Genomic DNA, 20,691 nt, shown 5'->3' on the forward strand with positions numbered 1-20,691 from the left:
GGCAGCCCTCAATGGCGCCCCTAGAGAGCAGTGCGGCAGGACGGTACCATGCTCAGGGTACCTCAGTCATGGAGGAGGATGGGGAAGAGCACTGGTTGATTATTCCCCCCACCAACCTGGTGGTTGGGAGTCGAACGGGCAATCTTTGGGCTACAAGTGTGACGCCCTAACCGCTTAGCCATGACTGCCCTTATGACTGTTGTTATGGCCATTTGGGTAGAAGTTAGAAATATTGCACACACTAGGCTACAAAATAGGACATACGCAAGATAAAATATGACCATTTCATATATTAAAGCAAGCCCAACATGATTTTTGGCCTTTTTCAAAATGTAGTCATGACCGAAAATTGCATAAGCCCATTGTATTTTTAATTCATACTGTACTGTCGGTAGGTGGCAGTATTGGTTTGTGTTTGTGATGGCTGGGCCATATTAAGAAGTGAAGAAGAAAAACGAAGATGTCCCACCCTCTCGATTATTAGCGGTGGCTAAAATTTCGTCGAGAAAGAAGTAACATTGGAACAACCACAGGAATTAAATTTTACAGCCAACGCTTTTTCTGACATGGTGAAGATGTCCAGCTGCGAATGAATGTAACAGCTTCTCGGAGTCGGTAAGTTATTGTATTAACCACAGCTTGCTATGCTAGCTAAGATGCTTCGCTCCGAAATAACATTTCTTCATTCTGCCTGCTTATTTGTAGCAGGTATGCTAACACGCCAAGGCAATTTGTGATACGCATTAAGCGAACAGTCCTCCCTAGCAGGCAGCTAGTTCTGTGACATGCACTGTTTACAAATATATTGCACTATTCAGTGGGGTGCATACCGTTATTTCTACAATCACGAGGTGTACCGACGGGCCATTATGGGAAGTTTACAAATGCTAATCAGCCTGGCAAATTCAATCAACGAGCTAACCCAGACATCACTGCTAACGATAGCTGATTAGGTAACGTTAACCCAGCTAGTTAGCTTTGAGACACCGCTCAGTTGTTTATCGTCCCGTCAGCTGCTGTTTGTGAACACCTCTATCATAAACCTGAGCAATACTGTCTGACGCACTCTTGAGTTATACATTGATAATAGTCAGTGGCAGTTTCAATCAATGGGTGTGAATCACTCCTGCTAATTTAGCTGCAAATCAATATGGAAGTCAATCATCACACATCATGTCCAGTCTAGTTATCCACTGACAGTTTGACAGTCGAGAGCAATGCTCGCCGTTATGAGCATGACACGCAGTGCAGTGCTAACCAACAACTTAGATTGGAAAACACATTCTTCAAAGGTACCACCTCATCATGCACGGCCACTCTGTCTTCTCTACTGTTTTGTTTCTGCCTTGTCATGTTTACAGGCATTGCTTGGAGAGATGGCCTAGAGATGTGAAGAGTTAGAACCCTTTGTCCCACACAAGATCTCAGCTACTGCAAGGCGTGCAGTGCAGTGTCCACATATTCATTATTCTGTTGGCTTGTAGTGCGCCACAGACACATAGAAAACACTACTGTCACAGTCACTCCTCCATAAAGACTTAAGACACATTAAGATGCCTTTAGGACTGGGCCGAAGAAAGAAGGCTTCTCCACTAGTCGAGAATGAAGAGGCAGAGCCTGTGAGAGCGGGCATGAACGTGCCAGGTCTGGATGGCATGGACGGAGTAGGCGGCGGGCTCGGGGAAGCTACCGCCCAGGAGGGTCTTCCACCCCCGCCCACCAGCCTTCGCCCACGACTCATCTTCCACACTCAGCTAGCTCACGGGAGCCCCACGGGGCGAATCGAGGGATTCAGCAATGTCCGGGAACTCTACGCCAAGATAGGCGAGGCCTTTGGGATACCCCCTGCTGAGGTGAGCACGCCATGCCTGACAGTCACACGCTTCCACCTGTTGTGTGGATGAGTGGTGATGGGCAACCTGGATTCATTAGTTATACAATCCAGTGCCACATATTCCAAATAACCTGGTTTTACCTGTCCAGTTCAACCAGGTGATCATTCAACCAGGCAAGCACCTGCTTGAATTGGACAGGGGAAATCAGGTCATTTGGAATGTGCAGAGCTGCATTATAGACCAATGAGTACAGGTGGCAAAGAATCACTGGTCTAGACAGAGCGGCAGTTTTCTCTTTAGTCAGGCCGCAGGCCATTTTTGTTGCAAGTTGTACCTTTTTTCCCTCTGTTGCTTTTTATCCATATCACTTTTTCCCCTTAAGTCTTCTACCTTTTTCACTTTTCTCTGTCACCTTTTTCCCCTTATAATTCTCCTAGGTGATGTTTTGCACACTGAACACGCATAAGGTGGACATGGAGAAGCTGCTGGGGGGCCAGATCGGGCTGGAGGACTTTATCTTTGCGCACGTGAAGGGCCAGCGCAAAGAGGTGGAGGTGTACAAGGGGGAGGACGCCCTGGGACTCACCATCACCGACAACGGAGCTGGCTACGCCTTTATCAAGGTACAGTATGTGCTGTCTAATTTGTTAAACTTATGGGGCTTTCCTTGGTCTCAGCTGGCAGGTGCAAAGGGGTTGACCCATGGGTCACTAATCAGACAATTTGAGAAAACTCCCGCACACTGATCATTTCACTGTTTTCTTTAATACACAATGTTGTGTATTGCTGCTGTCTACTGCTTACTTAGAGGAAATGTGTCGCTAAGCTAGTGAAAGTCAATGTATCCATGTAGCATGCTACAATGCTACACGGATACATTGACTTTCACTAGCTTAGCGACATATTCCCTCTTTTAACTTGTCTTAAAGCAAGACAACGCTTAACATGAAAAATAAGACACTTTTCCACCTTTATAAACCCCAGCCAACGATTTTAACTGTATTAAGCCCCAAAATAGTGGCATACCCCTTTAAGGAGATGGGCTTTATATCAGAGGGTTGCAGCAGGTTCGAATCCCACCGTTCCACTCCCTACCCCTCTCCATGACGGAAGTGTCCTTGAGCAAGGCAGCTAACACCACACTGGGACTGTAACTAATACCCTGTGTTTAAATTAGCTAAGTCACTTTGGATAAAAGCGCCAGCTAAGTGTAGTGTAATGCAATGTGGAGTCATTTCTTTAGATGATGTGTCTTGCATTGAGGTGAGAACGGAGGTTCCAAATTCCAATCCCAGGCTCAGAAAATAAAAAACACAATTTTTATCCAACCGGCTACGAATCAGATGATTGCGATAAGCACAGGTACTACTCGGGTGAAGTCACCTGTGTTGGAAGAAAACTGTAACTAGGGCTGGGCGATATAGAAAAAAACCTATATCACGATATGGATTGCTTTATATCACGATAACGATATATACAGGGTTCCCACGGGTCATGGAATTTCTGGAATATCATGGAATTTCATAAATGTTTTTCCAGTCATGGAAAGTCATGGAATTTTACCATTTTGCATGCACAGTCATGGAATATCATGGGATTCTCTTGACAGTTGAATAAAAGCAAAATCTTTTTTGTTTGGTATATAACATTGTTTCTTACTGGTTATACTACAACGCTTCGCCATAGACGGTTTGGTTTTGCGCTGTAATGTGCAACATTCTAGAATGCAATGAGCCCACTGAAAAACGTTTTTAGGTCATTTCTTTTTACGGAAGTGGTCATGGAAATTCCGTTTTTGGATCTGGAAAGTCATGGAAAATCATGGAATTTCATATCTGAATTAGAGTGGGAACTCTGTATATATCACGATATAGCACAATTACATGCGTTTTCAGTTATTCTCTTTATTTGCTTTTTATTTTTTCATGTCGCAAAACAACCTTTCTTTAAAATGGATCTTTTTATTGTTATTTTTACAGTTACATGAACTTATAGTGTGTATTGTGACAACATGAAATGTAATTAAATGATATTCAATTCACCTTTCGCAAAAGCCACGCCCCCTAGTTATTGTTGCTACGTCCGTCAAAAACTTAGAACCAGGCACACGTTTTGGCTGCGTTTCATAGGAAATGTGTGTAGCCTACACTTCTTGTATAGGCCTACACACGCTGATTACTAGAAGCCATATTCAACTGTGAAATACAACAACTTGATGATGGCGATGTAATGTCTGTAACCAGGACATTTTCATAGTTGGTGTAAACTGGGACATTGCAGCCGTCCGCCAAGACCTTTGACGGGCTTTGGGCACACTGCGCAGCTCTTGGGCAGTCACACTGGGCGTCTCTCTTCTGTTCACTTTAATGGTTTTAGTTGACAGTTAATATCTTCATAACAAGGTTGGAACAAGCGCAGCCCCATTTCAGTGTTACTTTTTTTTTGCTGTCCTGTCACACTCAACGCATATAGGCTACACAGACACAAACCGGGAAGCAGATAGGGTGGGGGCTGCTCCGTGGGCTGTGCATTTGGCGCATATTAAACAACGCAACTAGTAGTTTCCCAATAAAATTTGAATCATAATGCCGTGAATCCAAAACTATAATATAATATAATATTGTCCTTAAGTCTGAGCGATGCATTGATTATTTGTTTAGGGTACCAGCTGCCAGCTAAATGTAAGGGGGAAGGGGTCTATAGGCCCTATTAGCAAACAAGACTGCACAGTTAGCCTGCTACTTTTAAATATGATCACGTGGAGCTAATAGCCTCCACATGGCTTAATCCATCCCTGTTATCAGTCCGCTTGAGGTTTTTGCTTCGGGAAAGTGAAAAAACGAGGTCCTAATCAATCTTCAGATGGTGTCGGACCGTGACGGTGCCATAGGCACACGTTTTATGTCTCCCTAAAATCGCAGGTTTTTGACGGACCTCCGACAAGTTCTACACTCCTTAGTTACCGTTGCTGAGTTCGGATTGGTTGGCGGCCGTTTGTGGGAGGGGTTTTGCGAAAGGCTAATTGTATACAACTGATAAAATTACTATCACGATATAAACGATATAGGAGAAAGGTCACGATATAGACTTTTATATCACGATAACGATATATATCGTCATATTGCCCAGCCCTAACTGTAACACAGTTTTTGTAATGTGAGCACAGAGAGCACTGATGTAGCAGAAACCTGAAGCACCTGCTCTGCTCTGAGAAAGGTCAATTTCTGCTTGACCTTAGTGTCTTATTCAGTGTGCAATCCTGACTTTGAAGCAAACTGTTGGAATGTGTCATTAACACGCACTGAAACTGTAAAATATATGTGCAAATCTGCAATTGTAGCGAATAAGATGAGCCGCCGTGATCCACCACTTTGTGAGCCAGCCTTCATTAGTATGCAGGACCCTAAATTATTATTTTTTAATCATCATCAGCCAAAATGTATCATCACCAGCCACATTTTCACCAGTATGTGACCGGTTGGCAGGTGTTAATTTGGATCTATCAATGTGTATCAGTGATTTGATAACTATATGGGCAATTCTGTGCGATTTTAGAGAATAAAAGAAGGCAGCCTGATCCACCACTTAATCTGAACCTCCATGAGTGTATGCATTAGTGAGTTGACGATTGTCTGGGCCATTCTGTGCAATTTTAGAGAATAAGAGAAGGCAGCGTGATCCACCAGATTCAGGTCATCAACGTTGGGGACATGATCGAGTCCATCAACGGCCACATGCTGATTGGCTGTCGACATTACGAGGTTGCCAAGATGCTCAAGGAGCTGCCCAGGGCCAAGAACTTTGTCCTCAAACTGGTGGAACCCTTAAAGGCTTTCGGTAAGTGCTCGTCGTACTTGGTCATATATTAGTCATAATGGTTGTCTATTACTAGTGTTAATGAAGTTGGTTAGTTATGTCAACCGCATTCTCAAAGTGTGGAACCCCTAAAGCAGTGGTGGGGAACTTTTGTCATTTAAGGGGGCACAAATTTTATTAAGTCCGTCAAGGGCCATACTATGAACACAAACCAGGATTAACCATGCACTTTAGGCCTATATTGAAGGCGAAAATATTGAGACAAGTTCAATATTCTGCAAATGAGGAACGAATTCCGCCTGTGGTGGCCAATGAAATCAACAGCACAAATGTTTCAATTGATTTAATTCGCCGCTATAATCCATTGAGCTGTTAGAATGGAACACTGAATTTCACCTCAATTCGCCTCACTCATTTTGCCTCTGTTTGTCACTGGTGTTAGAGGCATGAATAAGTTATGATAGTTTACTATTATAAATAACACAAGTCATAATAGTTAACTTTTACTACTTATTACAAAGTAAGTGATGTGAACTGATGTCATTTTCTTCAGCTACACTAACCAGTCCCCATTTCATCCCAAGTTGTACAAATTCTGACTAGCTAACTGTGTGTTAAACTGTGTGTCATGGTGGTGTGGTTAAATCCTACTCACCTCTTCGCACCTCTAGTGATAAGCCGACACCTCTTGTCTTAAACTGTAAGCTCTTGACCCGACCAGATGGCCACTGCTAGGGCTGCTCCTTTAGGAACGGGCTGCCGTTGGCATTGACCATAACCATGGACTCTCCAAAGGAACCCTTTACCAGTCATACATCAATTATGCACAGCACATATGTTCTGTTTTATATTGTAGTTCTTATTAGGGAAATAACAGCATCTTGAGTATTTTTCTCTTCTTACTTTGTGTTATATTAAATCGGAGAGGATTCTTCAGGAAATATACAACACTCTTGTTTTTAATCCCCTTCCTTCAACTTCCAGAGGCATCATGAACATTTTAGGCTAGCAAGCTATTTGCAGCCTGAGTTTGAACTCAGTTGCTCTCCTATCAATTGATTATCTGCTGTGTAATAGGGTTTATTTAATACTCCCCCAGACACAGACAGACACACACACACACACACACACACACACACACACACACACACACACACACACACACACACACGGACACACACGGACACACACACACACACACACACACACACACACACACACACACACACACACACACACACACACACACACAGACACACGCCACCACCACAGAGCCTGGTGCCTGAGCCTGGAAAAGAAGATGCCTGGAAGAGTAGTGATGCCTTCATCAGCTAATAAGGAAACTAATAAACCACCAATACCATACTGTCTTTAACTTGCACTAACTAACCCATATACATGTTGTCAGATGTATAATGTGTGTGTCTGTGTCTGTGTGTGTGTGTGTTTGTGCGTGTGTGTGCGTGCGCACTCTCTATCAGATATGATCAGCCAAAGGGGTGGCTCTAGGTCGGGGGTTCAGCTTGGCACTGGGAGAGGTACGCTGCGTCTCAGATCCAAAGGACCTGCCACTGTGGAGGAACTGGTGAGCACACGCCTTTTTAAAAAATACATTTTTCAAAAGATATTTAAGGTTTTAAATAGAGAGACAGGAAAGAAGATGGGGCAGGGCTGGGAATTGATTACCTAGGCTAGACTCGAACCTGGGTCCCCATGGGCATGCAAGCCCAATTGTGGGGGGCTTGGCACACTGTGCCACCCACACCCGAACTACCCGCACCCATAACTGGCCCTGTACTTTTCAGCACGTGACTGTGTGTTACCCGGGTGAGCCTGTTGACGTACCCATTGTTGTCACGGTTCACAATGACAAACCAAGTAGTTTTCGTTTCGCATTGTGAACCAACTATCCCTGTTCTGTTGGCCTGAACACGTCATTAGCCACCTGGCTAGTAACCTTTTATGTATTCATATCTGCACATACAGTGCCATGAGAAAGTTTGGCACCCTTTTGGAAAATCATTACATTGGTTTATTTCTCATTGAGCTTTTAAAGTAACAACTTCATTTTAACATATGTTAAACTGTAGGGAAAGAGAAACATTTCAGCAGTGGAAGAATTTTAATAGGTGTAACAGAAACAATTGTATGTGGATTTAAACAAAAATGGGCATTTGCATAAATATGGGCACCCCAAACAGGTTATTCCATTAATATGAAGTAGAGCTCACCTTTACAGCACAAATTGTTTTTAATGACTTTGGAATCCCTTCAGTCACTAAGACAGAAGTGATTAGTCATTAAAATGTTATTTATCACACATAATAGCAGGCTAGGCTTGTCCTAAGTTCTGTCTTGGAGAGTGGCAATATAGGGGGCTCTGAACAACTCTTTGCAGACCTCAAGCAAAGATAATTCATTACTATGAATAGCGAGAAAGGTACACAAAGTAATCTGGATGTCTTGGACAATATTTCTCCGCTGCCAGAAATGGAAATCCATTTGAGTGGAAAGCATGGAAAGTCACAGGAATGGTCCTCGTGAAAGGAAAATGCAGTTTGTTGAAAAATAGTTAAAAAGGCATGAGTAAAGGATGGTAAGAATGGTAACAGGCACACTACATAACACCTCCATAGAACTGCAAGACCATAGCTGCTGATAGTGCAGACTTAGACATGGGTCCTTCCACGTATACTTTTCACAAGGCAAAAGCTCATTGGATGGGTGATGCATTAACAGGCTTTCCTGTGTATCCATCAGAAATAAGTTGCTAAACTTATGCAGAGAGCTTATCTGGACAAGCTAAAAACATTTTGGGAGATCATCATACTGTGGTCAGATGAGACTGAGCATATTTGACCTTAGAATTTCTGTGTGTTTTTGCCATGTCCACCGCCCATTGCTATGACATCTAGCCGGAAGTATACCCTGCTAGGTCTGCATGGCTCTCACATTATTACAAAATTATTACAGTTGAGGGCCTCACTAATTCCTTTCAAATAGCAGATTTTTCAAAAGAATGTTCAAGTGTCAGTCACAAAATTAAAGCTGAGCAGAGTTTGGACTTTCCAGCAGGACAGTGATTGCACTGCATTGATCAAAATTCAACAATGAGTTAATGCAAAATAACAAGTGCAATGTCTTGAAATGGTCATACCAATCTTGAGATATCACCATTATTGAAAAAGAATGAATTTATTTGAACTAGTATGTCTAAAGAAGACGGATCAGTAACCTGACTGAATTAGAGGGGTTCTGGATAGAATAATTGGCAACTATTCAGTAGCACCAGACAGTCTTCTTGTGTAGCAAGTATACACAGGCCATTAGGTCAGCAAAGGTGAGCTCTACTTCATATTAATGGCATATCTTCGGTAACACTTTACAATAATGGTACATGAATAATAACGGAATAATGTTGGAAGTAATGTATGATTCATGGTGAATTAACACATAATTTATGTATGCAGTGATATTTAATCTATTATTAGTCAATGAGGAGTCACTATTGTAGTCATGATGACTCACCATTAAGTAATTGTGGTACAACCAAGGGTAATTAATGGTGTGAATTACAAGTGTTAAGTATGGAATAGCGGACGACGAGGTGTCCCGATATCAAGGGAAATAATGGACGAGGCGGAGCGTTCTAAACAGCCCGACGGCGCAGCCGAAGGGCTGTTCGCTTCGCCAAGTCCATTTTCCCTTGATATCGGGACACCTCGAAGGCCGCTATTCCGCTTATCACCCGGTTACCAGTATTGAAGTATTAATTTATTAATATCTTGATCTAAGGCTTCGTGAGAAAGTAGATTCACCACTGCGCTTGGTACGTTGCCATGGACACCACTTCCTAATCTAGTGAGACGCGCCTCTATCGGAGGCATGTAAGGACGCGCGCAGAATGTTGGTGACTTGACAACCAAATGCAATAGAATTGACGACTGGGTTTTTGACTTGACAACCAGATGCGATAGAATTAGTAACGGGGTCTTGACTAGACAACCAGATGCGATAGAACTAACGACGCGGTCTTGACTAGACAACCAGATGCGATAGAACTAGTAACGGCACTTCGCCAGAAAGTTAGAGAAGAAGCAACTTGGACGCCCGCACGCCCGCATGACATCATAGGTGTCCTGCTACCGGGGAATAAAGGACACCTGCTCAGCCAATCAGAAGACGTTGCGTCTGCTCACTGGGTGATAATATATCATATATTAACACTGCTGATGGAATTCCTGATATATTGATCCAATCATACATGAATCCAACCTTAATTAATGATGCGTGCGTAATAATGGAATAATGTTGTAAGTAATGTTATCAGAGATGTGGACTCGAGTCCTGTGACTCCGACTTGAGTGTGACGAGTCAGGGGTGTGAAGACCAATCTTTTGTGTTTTGTTTGCATCCAGTTTTTAATAGCCTATCTCTGTGGTTGTCAACCTTTTTTAAGGAAACGCCCACTGGACCTCATCGTAAGCCTCCCAACGCCCCCTTGACCTGATCATAAGCCTGCCAATGCCCCCCTTAGTATTGAAAAATAAAATGGACTATCCGCTTTAATGGGAACTAAGCCCCGCCCACTCTCACCTGTATCCTTCTCAACGCCCCCCTAGAGCTCTACAACGCCCCCTGGGGGGCTGTACTGCCCCCGTTGAGTAACGCTAGCCTATCTAAATAAATGTAGACCTGCATGGATAGGGCAATATCATGTTTTCAAAGGCACACTTCTTTAGAACAGGCTAGGGCGTTTTAAGCCTCATTGTGAAGCTACTGTGGTACCAATGCAATTTTTGTATGTATCGGCCTTTCTGTGTAATTTCATGCATATCAATGTGTGACTCAGTGTAGTAGGCCTATTTTCAGGTCAGAAATAAAGTCTTGAAAAAATTCTAGCCCCCTGACCACTTTCACCTAGGCATCCCTAGCTTAGTCTATTTTTTCCTCAGTGAAATTAAATGGTTTTACAACCAGGACTAGTTATGACCTGTCTGACCTGTGATTGAGATATGACTGGATCCATATGGCAGGATTATTATCCACAGTGGTGATGATGACATTACTTACAACATTATTCCATTATTACTCATGCATCATTAATTAAGGTCGGATTCATGTATGATTGGATCGATATATCAGGATTTTTATCAGCAGTGTTAATATATGATATATTAACACTTGTAATTCACACCATTAATTACCCTTGGTTGTACCACAATTACTTAATGGTGAGTCATCATGACTACAATAGTGACTCCTCATTGACTAATAATAGATTAAACATCACTGCATACATAAATTATGTATTAATTCACCATGAATCATACATTACTTCCAACATTATTCCATTACAAATAATGCACCATTATTGTAAAGTGTTACCATATCTTCTTTGGGGTGCCCATATTTATGCACACACTTATTTTTGTTTAAATCCACACAAAGTAATTTCTGTAACACCTATTAAAATTCTTCCACTGCTGAAATATTTCTCTTTCCCTACAGTTTAACATATGTTAAAATGTAGTTTCTAGGCGCTGCTGAGCATGGATAGTGAGTAGACGTGTCCCAAACCAGCTCCTGAAATATTCGACAATAATGTAACGCAAACTTGATACTTAACAGCTGTAAACCTGCCAGTGCAAACCGCAGTGACACATTTTACTATAAAAATGTCAGGAAGGGGAAAGACCAAGGGGAGAGGCCAAGTTTCGACGCCAACCTGGGCCAACACGGCTGACNACGTGAAAGCTAACAGCACCGAGCCGACATTGGCTAACTTGATGAGCCTGTTGGAAAAGTTCAGGGAAGAAACCCATAAGTCGATTGCAGCGGTACAAACAACTGTAACGTCTATTGGGGGACGGTTGACGGATGTCGAAAGATCTCTGGAAGATGTGGACTCCAGGACATTACAATTGGAGAATCTGTGTGCTCAGCTGGCCAAAGAAAATGCTACCCTTAGCAACAGGCTAGAGGACCTTGAATCTCGCAGCCGCCGTCAAAACTTGAGAGTGATAGGCATCCCGGAGGATACGGAGGGACCAATGGTTACAGAGTTTATGGAGGACTTTTTCAACGAAACATTGGACATGCCCAAACAACAAAACCAGCTGCCTATCTGTGACAGGGCGCACAGAAGCCTCGCAGAGAAAGACCCCAAAGGACCCCCTCGACCGATCATTATACGAGTGCATCACGACCAGGTGAGACGAGAAATACTTCAGCGAGCGCGGGAGAAGGGCGAGCTGACTTTCCGAGGCAAGACAGTCCACATCTTCCAGGACTGGCCCCCGAGTGTGGCGAAAAAGAGAGCTGCATTCAAGGATGTCAAAGCGAAGATGAGAGATCTCCCTGGTGTACGGTATGGCCTGACTCCCTCAGCTAAGCTACAGATCACCTTCCGAGGTAAGGGACGAGTTTTTGACAAGCCAGAGGAGGCGGAGATTTTCTTTGCCAACACTATCGCCCCTGCCCTAGAGACAATAAATGAAGCTGAGGTCGCCCATGACAGTGAAACTGACTGATGCATAAGTAAAACAAGAGCGCTGCGCACGTCATGTCGGCTATAAAAATGCAGGAGGATTTAAAATAATACCACTTTTGGACACTAGATCACACGTTGTTACTGTGGTTTGGCAGGGCTCCAAGTGTTTGCAGATCAATAATACTGTGTTAAGGAGCAATGGTTATTGTGCTAAATGCACCACTTTGTGCACTTCGACGTTGGGAATGGGAGTGTCAGGGGGGAGGTGGGTTTTGTTTCTAAGGGTTTAGTTTGTGTGTTTTCATTGATATGTTTTCTTTTCTTTTTCTTGTTTGGACAGAATAATTTCCTGTTATGTAGTAGTAATGGCAGATTACAGGGTACAAATGCTTCTTTTAAGTGCACCACAATTCTTTACTTACATTTCAACTCGTCAGTATTGCTATAACAGCCCTTAAGGTGTGCTCATGGAATGTACATGGCATTCATAACCCAATTAAACGGAAAAAAATCTTAAGTTATCTTAAAAAAGAGAAGATCCAGATAGCTATGTTGCAGGAAACACATTTAACTGACTCAGAACACCTAAAATTAAAAAAAGACTGGGTAGGTCAAGTATATCATGCATCTTTTAACAGTAGGAGTAGAGGTGTTGCCATTTTGATACACAAGTCCCTTCCACTAACCGAAGTGGAGATTAAGACAGATAAATGCGGTCGATACGTTTTAATCAAAGGCCTTTTGTATGGAGAATATACATCTTTTTTGAATATTTATGCACCTCCAAATCATCCAATAACATTCCACACACATGTATTCTCTATTTTCTCAGACTGGTTGTTTCCCTCCTCAGTGGTTGGTGGAGACCTCAATTGCTGTCTACATCGCCTTGATAAGTCCCACAAACTGCAACTTAATTCTAGAATCAGTCAATCTCTCCTGCAATGCCTTTCTGAATTGGGTCTACTTGACACCTGGAGAACATTACATCCCAATGCTAAAGTGTCAATGGGGAATGTTACTTCATGCTCAATTGGAAATATTTTGATATCTGACCATGCACCAGTATTTCTTGAAATTTCATGTTCTGCTGAGAGACAATATGGCGGATGGAGATTTAAAAATTATCTGTTGAAAGACCCTAATTTCAAAATATTTGTCAGGGCACAGTTTCAATATTTTATGTCAATCAATAAAACACCCGAGGTAAGACCTCAACTCCTATGGGACACAGCTAAAGCATTCATACGAGGGGGCATTATCTCATACATGGCACACCAAAAAAAGACTCAAGCCAATAAGCGACTAGAGCTGGAAAATCAGTTATCAGATTTACAGAGGAAGTTTAATGTCAGTCCATCACCTGAAATACGGTTACAGCTTGATGCAACTAAAACAGCTCTTGAGACCATTCTTACTTCAGAGGCTGAGAAATCTTTACTTTTTTGTAAGCAGAGGATGTATGAGCATGGGAACAAGCCTAGCAGATACCTTGCAAACTTAGTGCGAGAAAAAAGACAAACGCAAGCTATAGCAGCTATAAAAGACAAACACGGCAATAGGCATTATCATAACAAGGACATTAATGCTATCTTCCAGTCCTTTTACGAGACTCTATACAAATCTGAGACGACACACGAGTCCAAACAACATATGCTGCGTTTTCTGTCTACCATTGAGTTGCCCTGTCTCTCTCCAGACGAGAGCAAATCACTCAACGAGCCAATTAGTGAGGAAGAACTCCTTATTGCAATAGGCCAGCTCAATAATAATAAGGCCCCAGGGCCTGATGGCCTAACAGCAGAATTTTATAAAGAATTTAAAGACTGCTTGGTAGAGCCACTACTCTCTGCACTGGGACAGTCCTTTGAGGATGGTACTTTGCCTAGCTCTGCATATGAGGCTTGCATCTCTCTGATTCACAAGAAGGGTAGACCAGCAGATGAATGTGCATCTTTCCGCCCAATTTCCCTGCTAAATCTAGATAGGAAATTGTTAGCTAAAATATTAGCAACGCGACTTGAGATTGTGATGCCACAGCTAGTGTCTGCTGACCAGACAGGGTTTATAAAGGGTCGCAACTCTTGTAATAACGTGAGGAGACTTTTAAATTTAGTACAGTATGGCAGTGGGATGACGGACAAAGCATTGGTAGTGTCACTTGATGCTGAAAAAGCCTTCGACAGAATAGAAATGCCTTATTTATTTCATATACTGGAGAGTTTTGGGCTTGGAAATAATTTTATACAATGGGTAAAAGTATTGTATGCTGCGCCAAAGGCGTGTGTGCTAACTAACGGCAAACGTTCTAATGTCTTTCCACTTGGGCGGGGTACTGCTCAAGGATGCCCATTGTCTCCCCTCCTCTTTGCACTAGCCATAGAGCCATTAGCAGAGGCTATTCGCACAGACGATTGCATCAAAGGTATCCAGACACAAACGAAACAGCATAAAATTTCACTCTATGCTGATGACATTCTATTATATATAAGCAAACCTGTGAACTCCATCCGTCGCCTTATAGAACTCATCGATTTGTTCTCTACATTCTCTGGATATAAGATCAACTATCTCAAATCTGAGGCAATGTCTCTTTCCAAGCAGAATCCCTGTGTATCTGCTGATGCATCCCCGTTTCGGTGGTCCCCCTCAGGGTTTACATATCTAGGCATCCACATCACTCCTCTCTTACCCGATCTGTACAAGGCTAATTTTGTTCCACTTGTTCGCCGTATTAAACAAGACCTTGCTCGCTGGACTGGTCTCCCACTGTCACTATTTGGTAGGGTGCACCTATTCAAAATGAACATACTCCCACGTCTATTGTACCCCTTTCAAATGGTCCCAATACTACTGACGCGCACATCATATAAAGAGTTAAATAGTGCTCTCATATCATTTTTATGGCGCAACAAAGGCTCAAGATTGAAATTATCAAGATTACAACTCCCTGTTGGGATGGGTGGACTAGCTGTTCCCAACATTAAGTTATATCAATTGGCATGTCAGTGCAGATATATTCGAGACTGGTTTCAGGAGGATCCAGAATCCACATGGCTGGATATAGAGTCTGAGAAGACATTCCCTATACCTTTAAAGAACATTCTATACACGTCAAAGGAACGGGCAAGTTCAGCCATAAAGGGTGATTTTCTTCTACAAAACACACTTAAAGTTTGGAGGTTGATAAGGAAAATAGAAGGCCAGGATAAAGTCACATCTTTACTGACCCCTCTGCTCCTAAATCCAGATTTCCCTCCCAGTCTTGAGAAAGGTTCTTTCAATGTGTGGTATGACAAAGGCATTAGGACATTAGGGGATGTATGGGTAAATGGCTCAATGTTAAGCTTTAATCAGCTGATGACTGAAAAACAAATACCAGCCACACAACTTTTCAGATATTTCCAAGTGCGTAGCTATGTTGTTAACACAGCCAAGAAGTGCCAGACTAGCTGTACAACTTCACCATTGGAGATAATATTCACTGGTGAAAATGACTCAAAATTAGTCACTAGAATTTATGTACTGTTCTGCAACGTAATGAAAGAGGACACAACGACAGTGCGTTTAAAATGGGAGACTGACTTTGGTGTACAAATAGAAACTGAGGATTGGGACGAGCTATGGTTTAATCTAAATGGATGTTTTTCCACTAATAGAGCGAAGGAGTTACAATTTAGAATCACACACAGACTACACATCACCCCCTTGCGACGTAACAAAATGAACCCAGGTCTATCAAAGTTTTGTAACAAGTGTAAAATTGAAGAAGGTTCATACATTCACTGCCTATGGGATTGTGTTCACATTAACAAGTTTTGGGGAGATGTGCTCAAAGAAATCAATGTCATTGTGGGGGAAACAGTTTCTATCTCTCCTTTATTTTGCATCCTGGGTATGGACCCCCCAGATATCTCTACCACCAAGTTGACACTTGTAAATATTTTGCTCTTCTGTGCCAGAAGATGTATTCTGTTAAAGTGGGTGTCAGAAGAGTCGCCCAATGTAACACAGTGGATAAATGGGGTGTTGGAATTCATGCCTCTTGAGGCCCTCAGTTTTTACTTAAAAGAGGAACCTTACAAGTTTGACAAAATCTGGGGGCCATTTATGACCTACCTAGGCCCGAACTGTTTAGAAACGCTAACAAAAGGGGTATGTGGATTGGCATGGAGAGAATAATATGTGTTGTCCATATACAGTATGTTTGTGTCTGTACATTCCTTGCACTTTCTTTCTTTTTTTTGTATTGAAGTATTATTGTGCCTGTCTGATGCCAACTGTCATAACATGTAATTCTGTCTATGTTCAATAAAAAAAAAAATGAGAGAAAAAAGAAAAAAAATGTAGTTTCTACTTTAAAAGCTCATCGAGGAAAAAAAACGATGTATGATTTTCCAAAAGGGTGCCCAAACTTTCTGATGACACTGTATTGTCATGTCATTGACTTTGATTGATGATGATATGTTTGTAAAACTATGTGCTGCTTTGACCCTGGCAAATGAATTATTACATTGCATGGTAGCACCCAAAGCACTTCCGTTTATTTGCTCTCAAATTTGCTTTCAAACTCGGGGCCTTTCACTTTAAATTCAAGGTTAAAAATAACATCTGACTTTCTTCCCTAAGCACAGCATAATAAGGCTTATAATATGACTGGGCAATTTTGGGCTGACAAATTAAGCCCACAATTAATTAAATGTCATTCAAATAGTTTGTGAGACTTTTGTTTATTTACTTAGCCCCTCATCTCCTTTATGTTATGGTTCAGATTGATATTATATTTGGAATTAGTCAATTCTACAGAGTAATTCGTGCCAATGTTCAGAATTTTACTTTTTTTATGTCCCCGTGTGTGTGTGTGTGTGTGTGTGTGTGTGTGTGTGTGTGTGTGTGTGTGTGTGTGTGTGTGTGTGTGTGTGTGTGTGTGTGTGTGTGTGTGTGTGTGTGTGCGTGCGTGTGTGTGTGTGCGTGTGTGTGTGTTCTAGCCGTCTGCGTTTGAGGAGAAGGCCATTGAGAAGGTGGATGACCTGCTGGAGAGTTACATGGGGATCCGAGACAGTGAGCTCGGTAGGTACTGAACACCAGTGCTTTTATTAACACTCTAGATGTTAATTTGATCCGAGAGATGGCAAGCTCGGTACTAAACACCAGAACTCGCCATTAACTTTGTTGCTCGCCGGCCACTGTGGCTAGTGGTTTTACCAAGTCACTAGCTGTTTAGTCTTTCTGCTAGCCAGCGTTTTGTTGTCTGTTTATTTCGTGTAGAATATTCTTGCATTTAAATGCAAACCATTTATGCAATTACTGTGATTTGTCACGCCAAATAACAGTTATCTTTCAAATTGGCTTGTGAGACTGAAATTGCTACTAGCCACAACCAAGCTTTTTCCAGTATTTTGCAGGTGCCAATGTCAAGCCCTGCTGAACACCAATGCTTGTATTAGCACTCTACGGTAGATGACGTTATTTTGATCCGACAGCAAGATTGGTACTGAACATCAGTGGTGACCAATTGTGAATGACACCTCCAGTACCTTTAACTTCTTTCCCATTAAATGTCCATGTTTATGTTTTGCTTTTGTTTTAACAGCGGCCACCATGGTGGAGCTGGGTAAAGACAAGAAGAACCCAGATGAGTTTGCTGAGGCGCTAGACGAGACGCTGGGAGACTTTGCCTTCCCGGACGAGTTTGTGTTCGACGTGTGGGGTGCCATCGGAGATGCGAAGGTCGGCCGAGTGTGAGGGTGGGGGGTGGGGGGGGGGTTGGTCATGCGGTGACCGGACGGGCAGGCAGGGAGCAGGTATTGGAAGGAAGTAGAGATGCTTGTCTCTGTTATGCTGTAGCGGTGTGCGTGTATGAAGAATTGCTACTAGGAAGTCGCTCCAGTATAGTAACTCTTATGAATATTTGTTGGCTCTCTCTTTGATGAGTTGGCTCTCTCTCTATCCGCGTGCGTCGCCTTTCTATCTGATGGGAGCACGGTCCATTTGGGAGGGTATATGTGGGAGCTTGTTACCACTGTATGGGAGAGTTGTCTCTGGCCCTTTAACACCACTTTATCTATCTGCCTTTTTTCTTTCTTTTTTCTTTCTTTTTTTTCTTCTTCTTCTTCTTCCTCTTCTTCTTCTTCTTCTGGTTTTTAAATTCCAAGCCATTTGTGGCTGACGTGATGTCGGTTGAGAGCATGAAGTTGTCTCTTGTTTGTTTTATCTCAAACTGTGTTTGATGCATACCATACAGTAACTTGGGTGACCAGTTAATTCTAATCCATTCCCACTCCACAACCCCATCTTTTTAAAAGCATCATTTTGTGTCTAATCAAAAGCAAAATGCAGAAAGAGACACGAAAAGATGTGAATTGCTCTAGGGAGGCGTTGTTGGGCCTTGGATGCTGGCTTCTACAAACTGTGACTTGTTCCATTTTATCTTCCATTTTATTCCTTGTTTTCCCCCTTTTGTACGTTTTGCACTCACACAGCGCTGTACAAGCTGCACTGCTGCTGCTCTCCATGCTAACCCGCACTGCACTCTACTGCACTAAACACCATACCACTGCACACACCACACCACACAACACAACACCATACCACTGCACACAACACCATACCACTGCACACACCACCGCACACAACACACCACACCACACAACATCATACCACTGCACACAACACACAACACCACACCACACCACACCATACCACACCACACCACATTATACCACTGCACACACCACACCACACCGCACACAACACACCACACCACACAACATCATACCACTGCACACAACACACAACACCACACCACACCACACCATGCCACACAACACAACATCATACCACTGCACACACCACTGCACACAACACACCACACAACACCATACCACACCACACCACATCATACCACTGCACACACCACACCACACCACACCACACCACACAACAGCATACAACAGCATACCACTGCACAGGGGCTGGAGGATCTTTGTACTTACCGCTAGATCAGCACAGCTGCTGCTCTCCATGCTTACATGCACTGCACAGCACAGATCAAACTTGACTTTTAAAGATTTCTTCTTTGGTCTTTTCCAACTTTATTGATGACAGGATAGTAGGAGAGGTAGACAGAAAGCGAATGGGGCGAGAGACAGGAAGGGGTCGGCATATGACTCTGGAATCGAACCCAGGTCGGCAGCGTAGCAGCCCAGTGCCCTACCGTTAGAGCCACGGTAGGGCCAGATCAAACCCGGGGTGCATTTCTGGAAAGCGTACTGGCTAACTATGTTAGCTACTTTGTTGGTTGCAATGCAATTTCCCATTGGCAACTACCAAAGTTGCTAACTGCTAACTACTACGCGTTCCAGAAATGCACCCCAGACTTGACACCTCAGTCACACATATGCATCCTTTAAGGCATGATGTTGGGCGTGTTGCACAGGGCCTTAGCGAGAGCACTGCATGATCCGCCGTGACCTGTCACAAAGTTGCACATTTTGAGTGAGGCGTGATATTCCATGCGATACGATGGATTTGCAGCTTAGTGGTAGCAATTGACAACCAGTGTAAATTGGATATAAAAATACTAGATGCATTTGTGTGATCCCATCATAAACCAGACACTAGAGCTAGACCAGACCAGAGTCCCACTGCAGTACTGTGCAGTGATCCAAGCATGCTACCTGTGCAGTGATCCAAGCATGCTACCTGTGCAGTGCTGTGCTGTGAAATTGAGCTAAGCATGTGACCCCTTCAGTGCTGTGCAGCGGCCTTGAGCCAAGAATTCTACAAGTGCAGTGCAGTGCAGTGCAGTGTGGTGACCTTGAGCCAAGCATGCTACCAGTGCAGCTTCTTGAACCCACAGTAGAAACCAAGCACCAGATTTTAGCAATTACCGTTTTTTTTCTTTTTCTTTGTTCTTCAGGACTTCCCTTTTTAGATTTTTTATAATTGAGTTTTATTGTAGAGGAGAAAATCATGTAAATGATGGAGCACAGAGAAAATGAAAGAATGAGAATGAGTGAGTGGAAGATCGAAAGAGAGAGTGTTTTGAGGCCTTGATGGACCTTGTGCGTTTGTTTACTTTGCCACTTCATCACACGGCAACTTTCTTCCATAGACATTCCAGGTATGGTGGCGAACAACTGTAAAGAAAACAACTCTCTCAAACTGACTTTCCCCCTTTCTTACACTAAATATACTCCCTCGTTACACGTCAGGGTGTTGCACAACCAATCTCCTCATGCCAAACCGAAGGAAAAACTCACTCTTAAGAGTCGTTTTTTAACTACAGTATTATGCTATCAGTATTTCCAGTGTGTTTCCTTTTGAAGAAAGGTTTACGATGTGTTTACTTGTGGCCTCTGGTGAGCAGAATAATGTGTCTTGTATTGTCGTCCTCCTGTCGAGGCCAGATGGTGTTGATGTGATGTGTTGTTGGTGGTTAGATTTTGATCTCAATGCCCCTCTTATTAGCCCTTTTCATCGTGACGTCAGACAAAATAACTTCAGTTTTTGAAGTCAAGCAGGGAAAACGGCTGCTGGATTCCA

General features: G+C 42.8%; 1 protein-coding gene across 1 annotated transcript; it reads left to right on the forward strand.

The window, feature by feature from the left end:
• The first annotated feature begins 444 nt into the window (after nucleotides 1-444).
• gipc1 (GIPC PDZ domain containing family, member 1) lies at nucleotides 445-18,875 on the forward strand. The gene is made up of 7 exons (XM_063219972.1): nucleotides 445-615; nucleotides 1,362-1,853; nucleotides 2,273-2,458; nucleotides 5,492-5,672; nucleotides 7,133-7,236; nucleotides 17,133-17,214; nucleotides 17,738-18,875. Exons 2-7 carry the CDS (start codon nucleotides 1,554-1,556, stop codon nucleotides 17,887-17,889), a joined length of 1,005 nt encoding a protein of 334 aa, XP_063076042.1. The 5' UTR covers nucleotides 445-615; nucleotides 1,362-1,553; the 3' UTR covers nucleotides 17,890-18,875.
• Nucleotides 18,876-20,691: the final 1,816 nt, after the last annotated feature.

This window comes from Engraulis encrasicolus, chromosome 2 (genome assembly GCF_034702125.1).
Source record: "Engraulis encrasicolus isolate BLACKSEA-1 chromosome 2, IST_EnEncr_1.0, whole genome shotgun sequence".
NCBI lineage: Eukaryota > Metazoa > Chordata > Actinopteri > Clupeiformes > Engraulidae > Engraulis > Engraulis encrasicolus.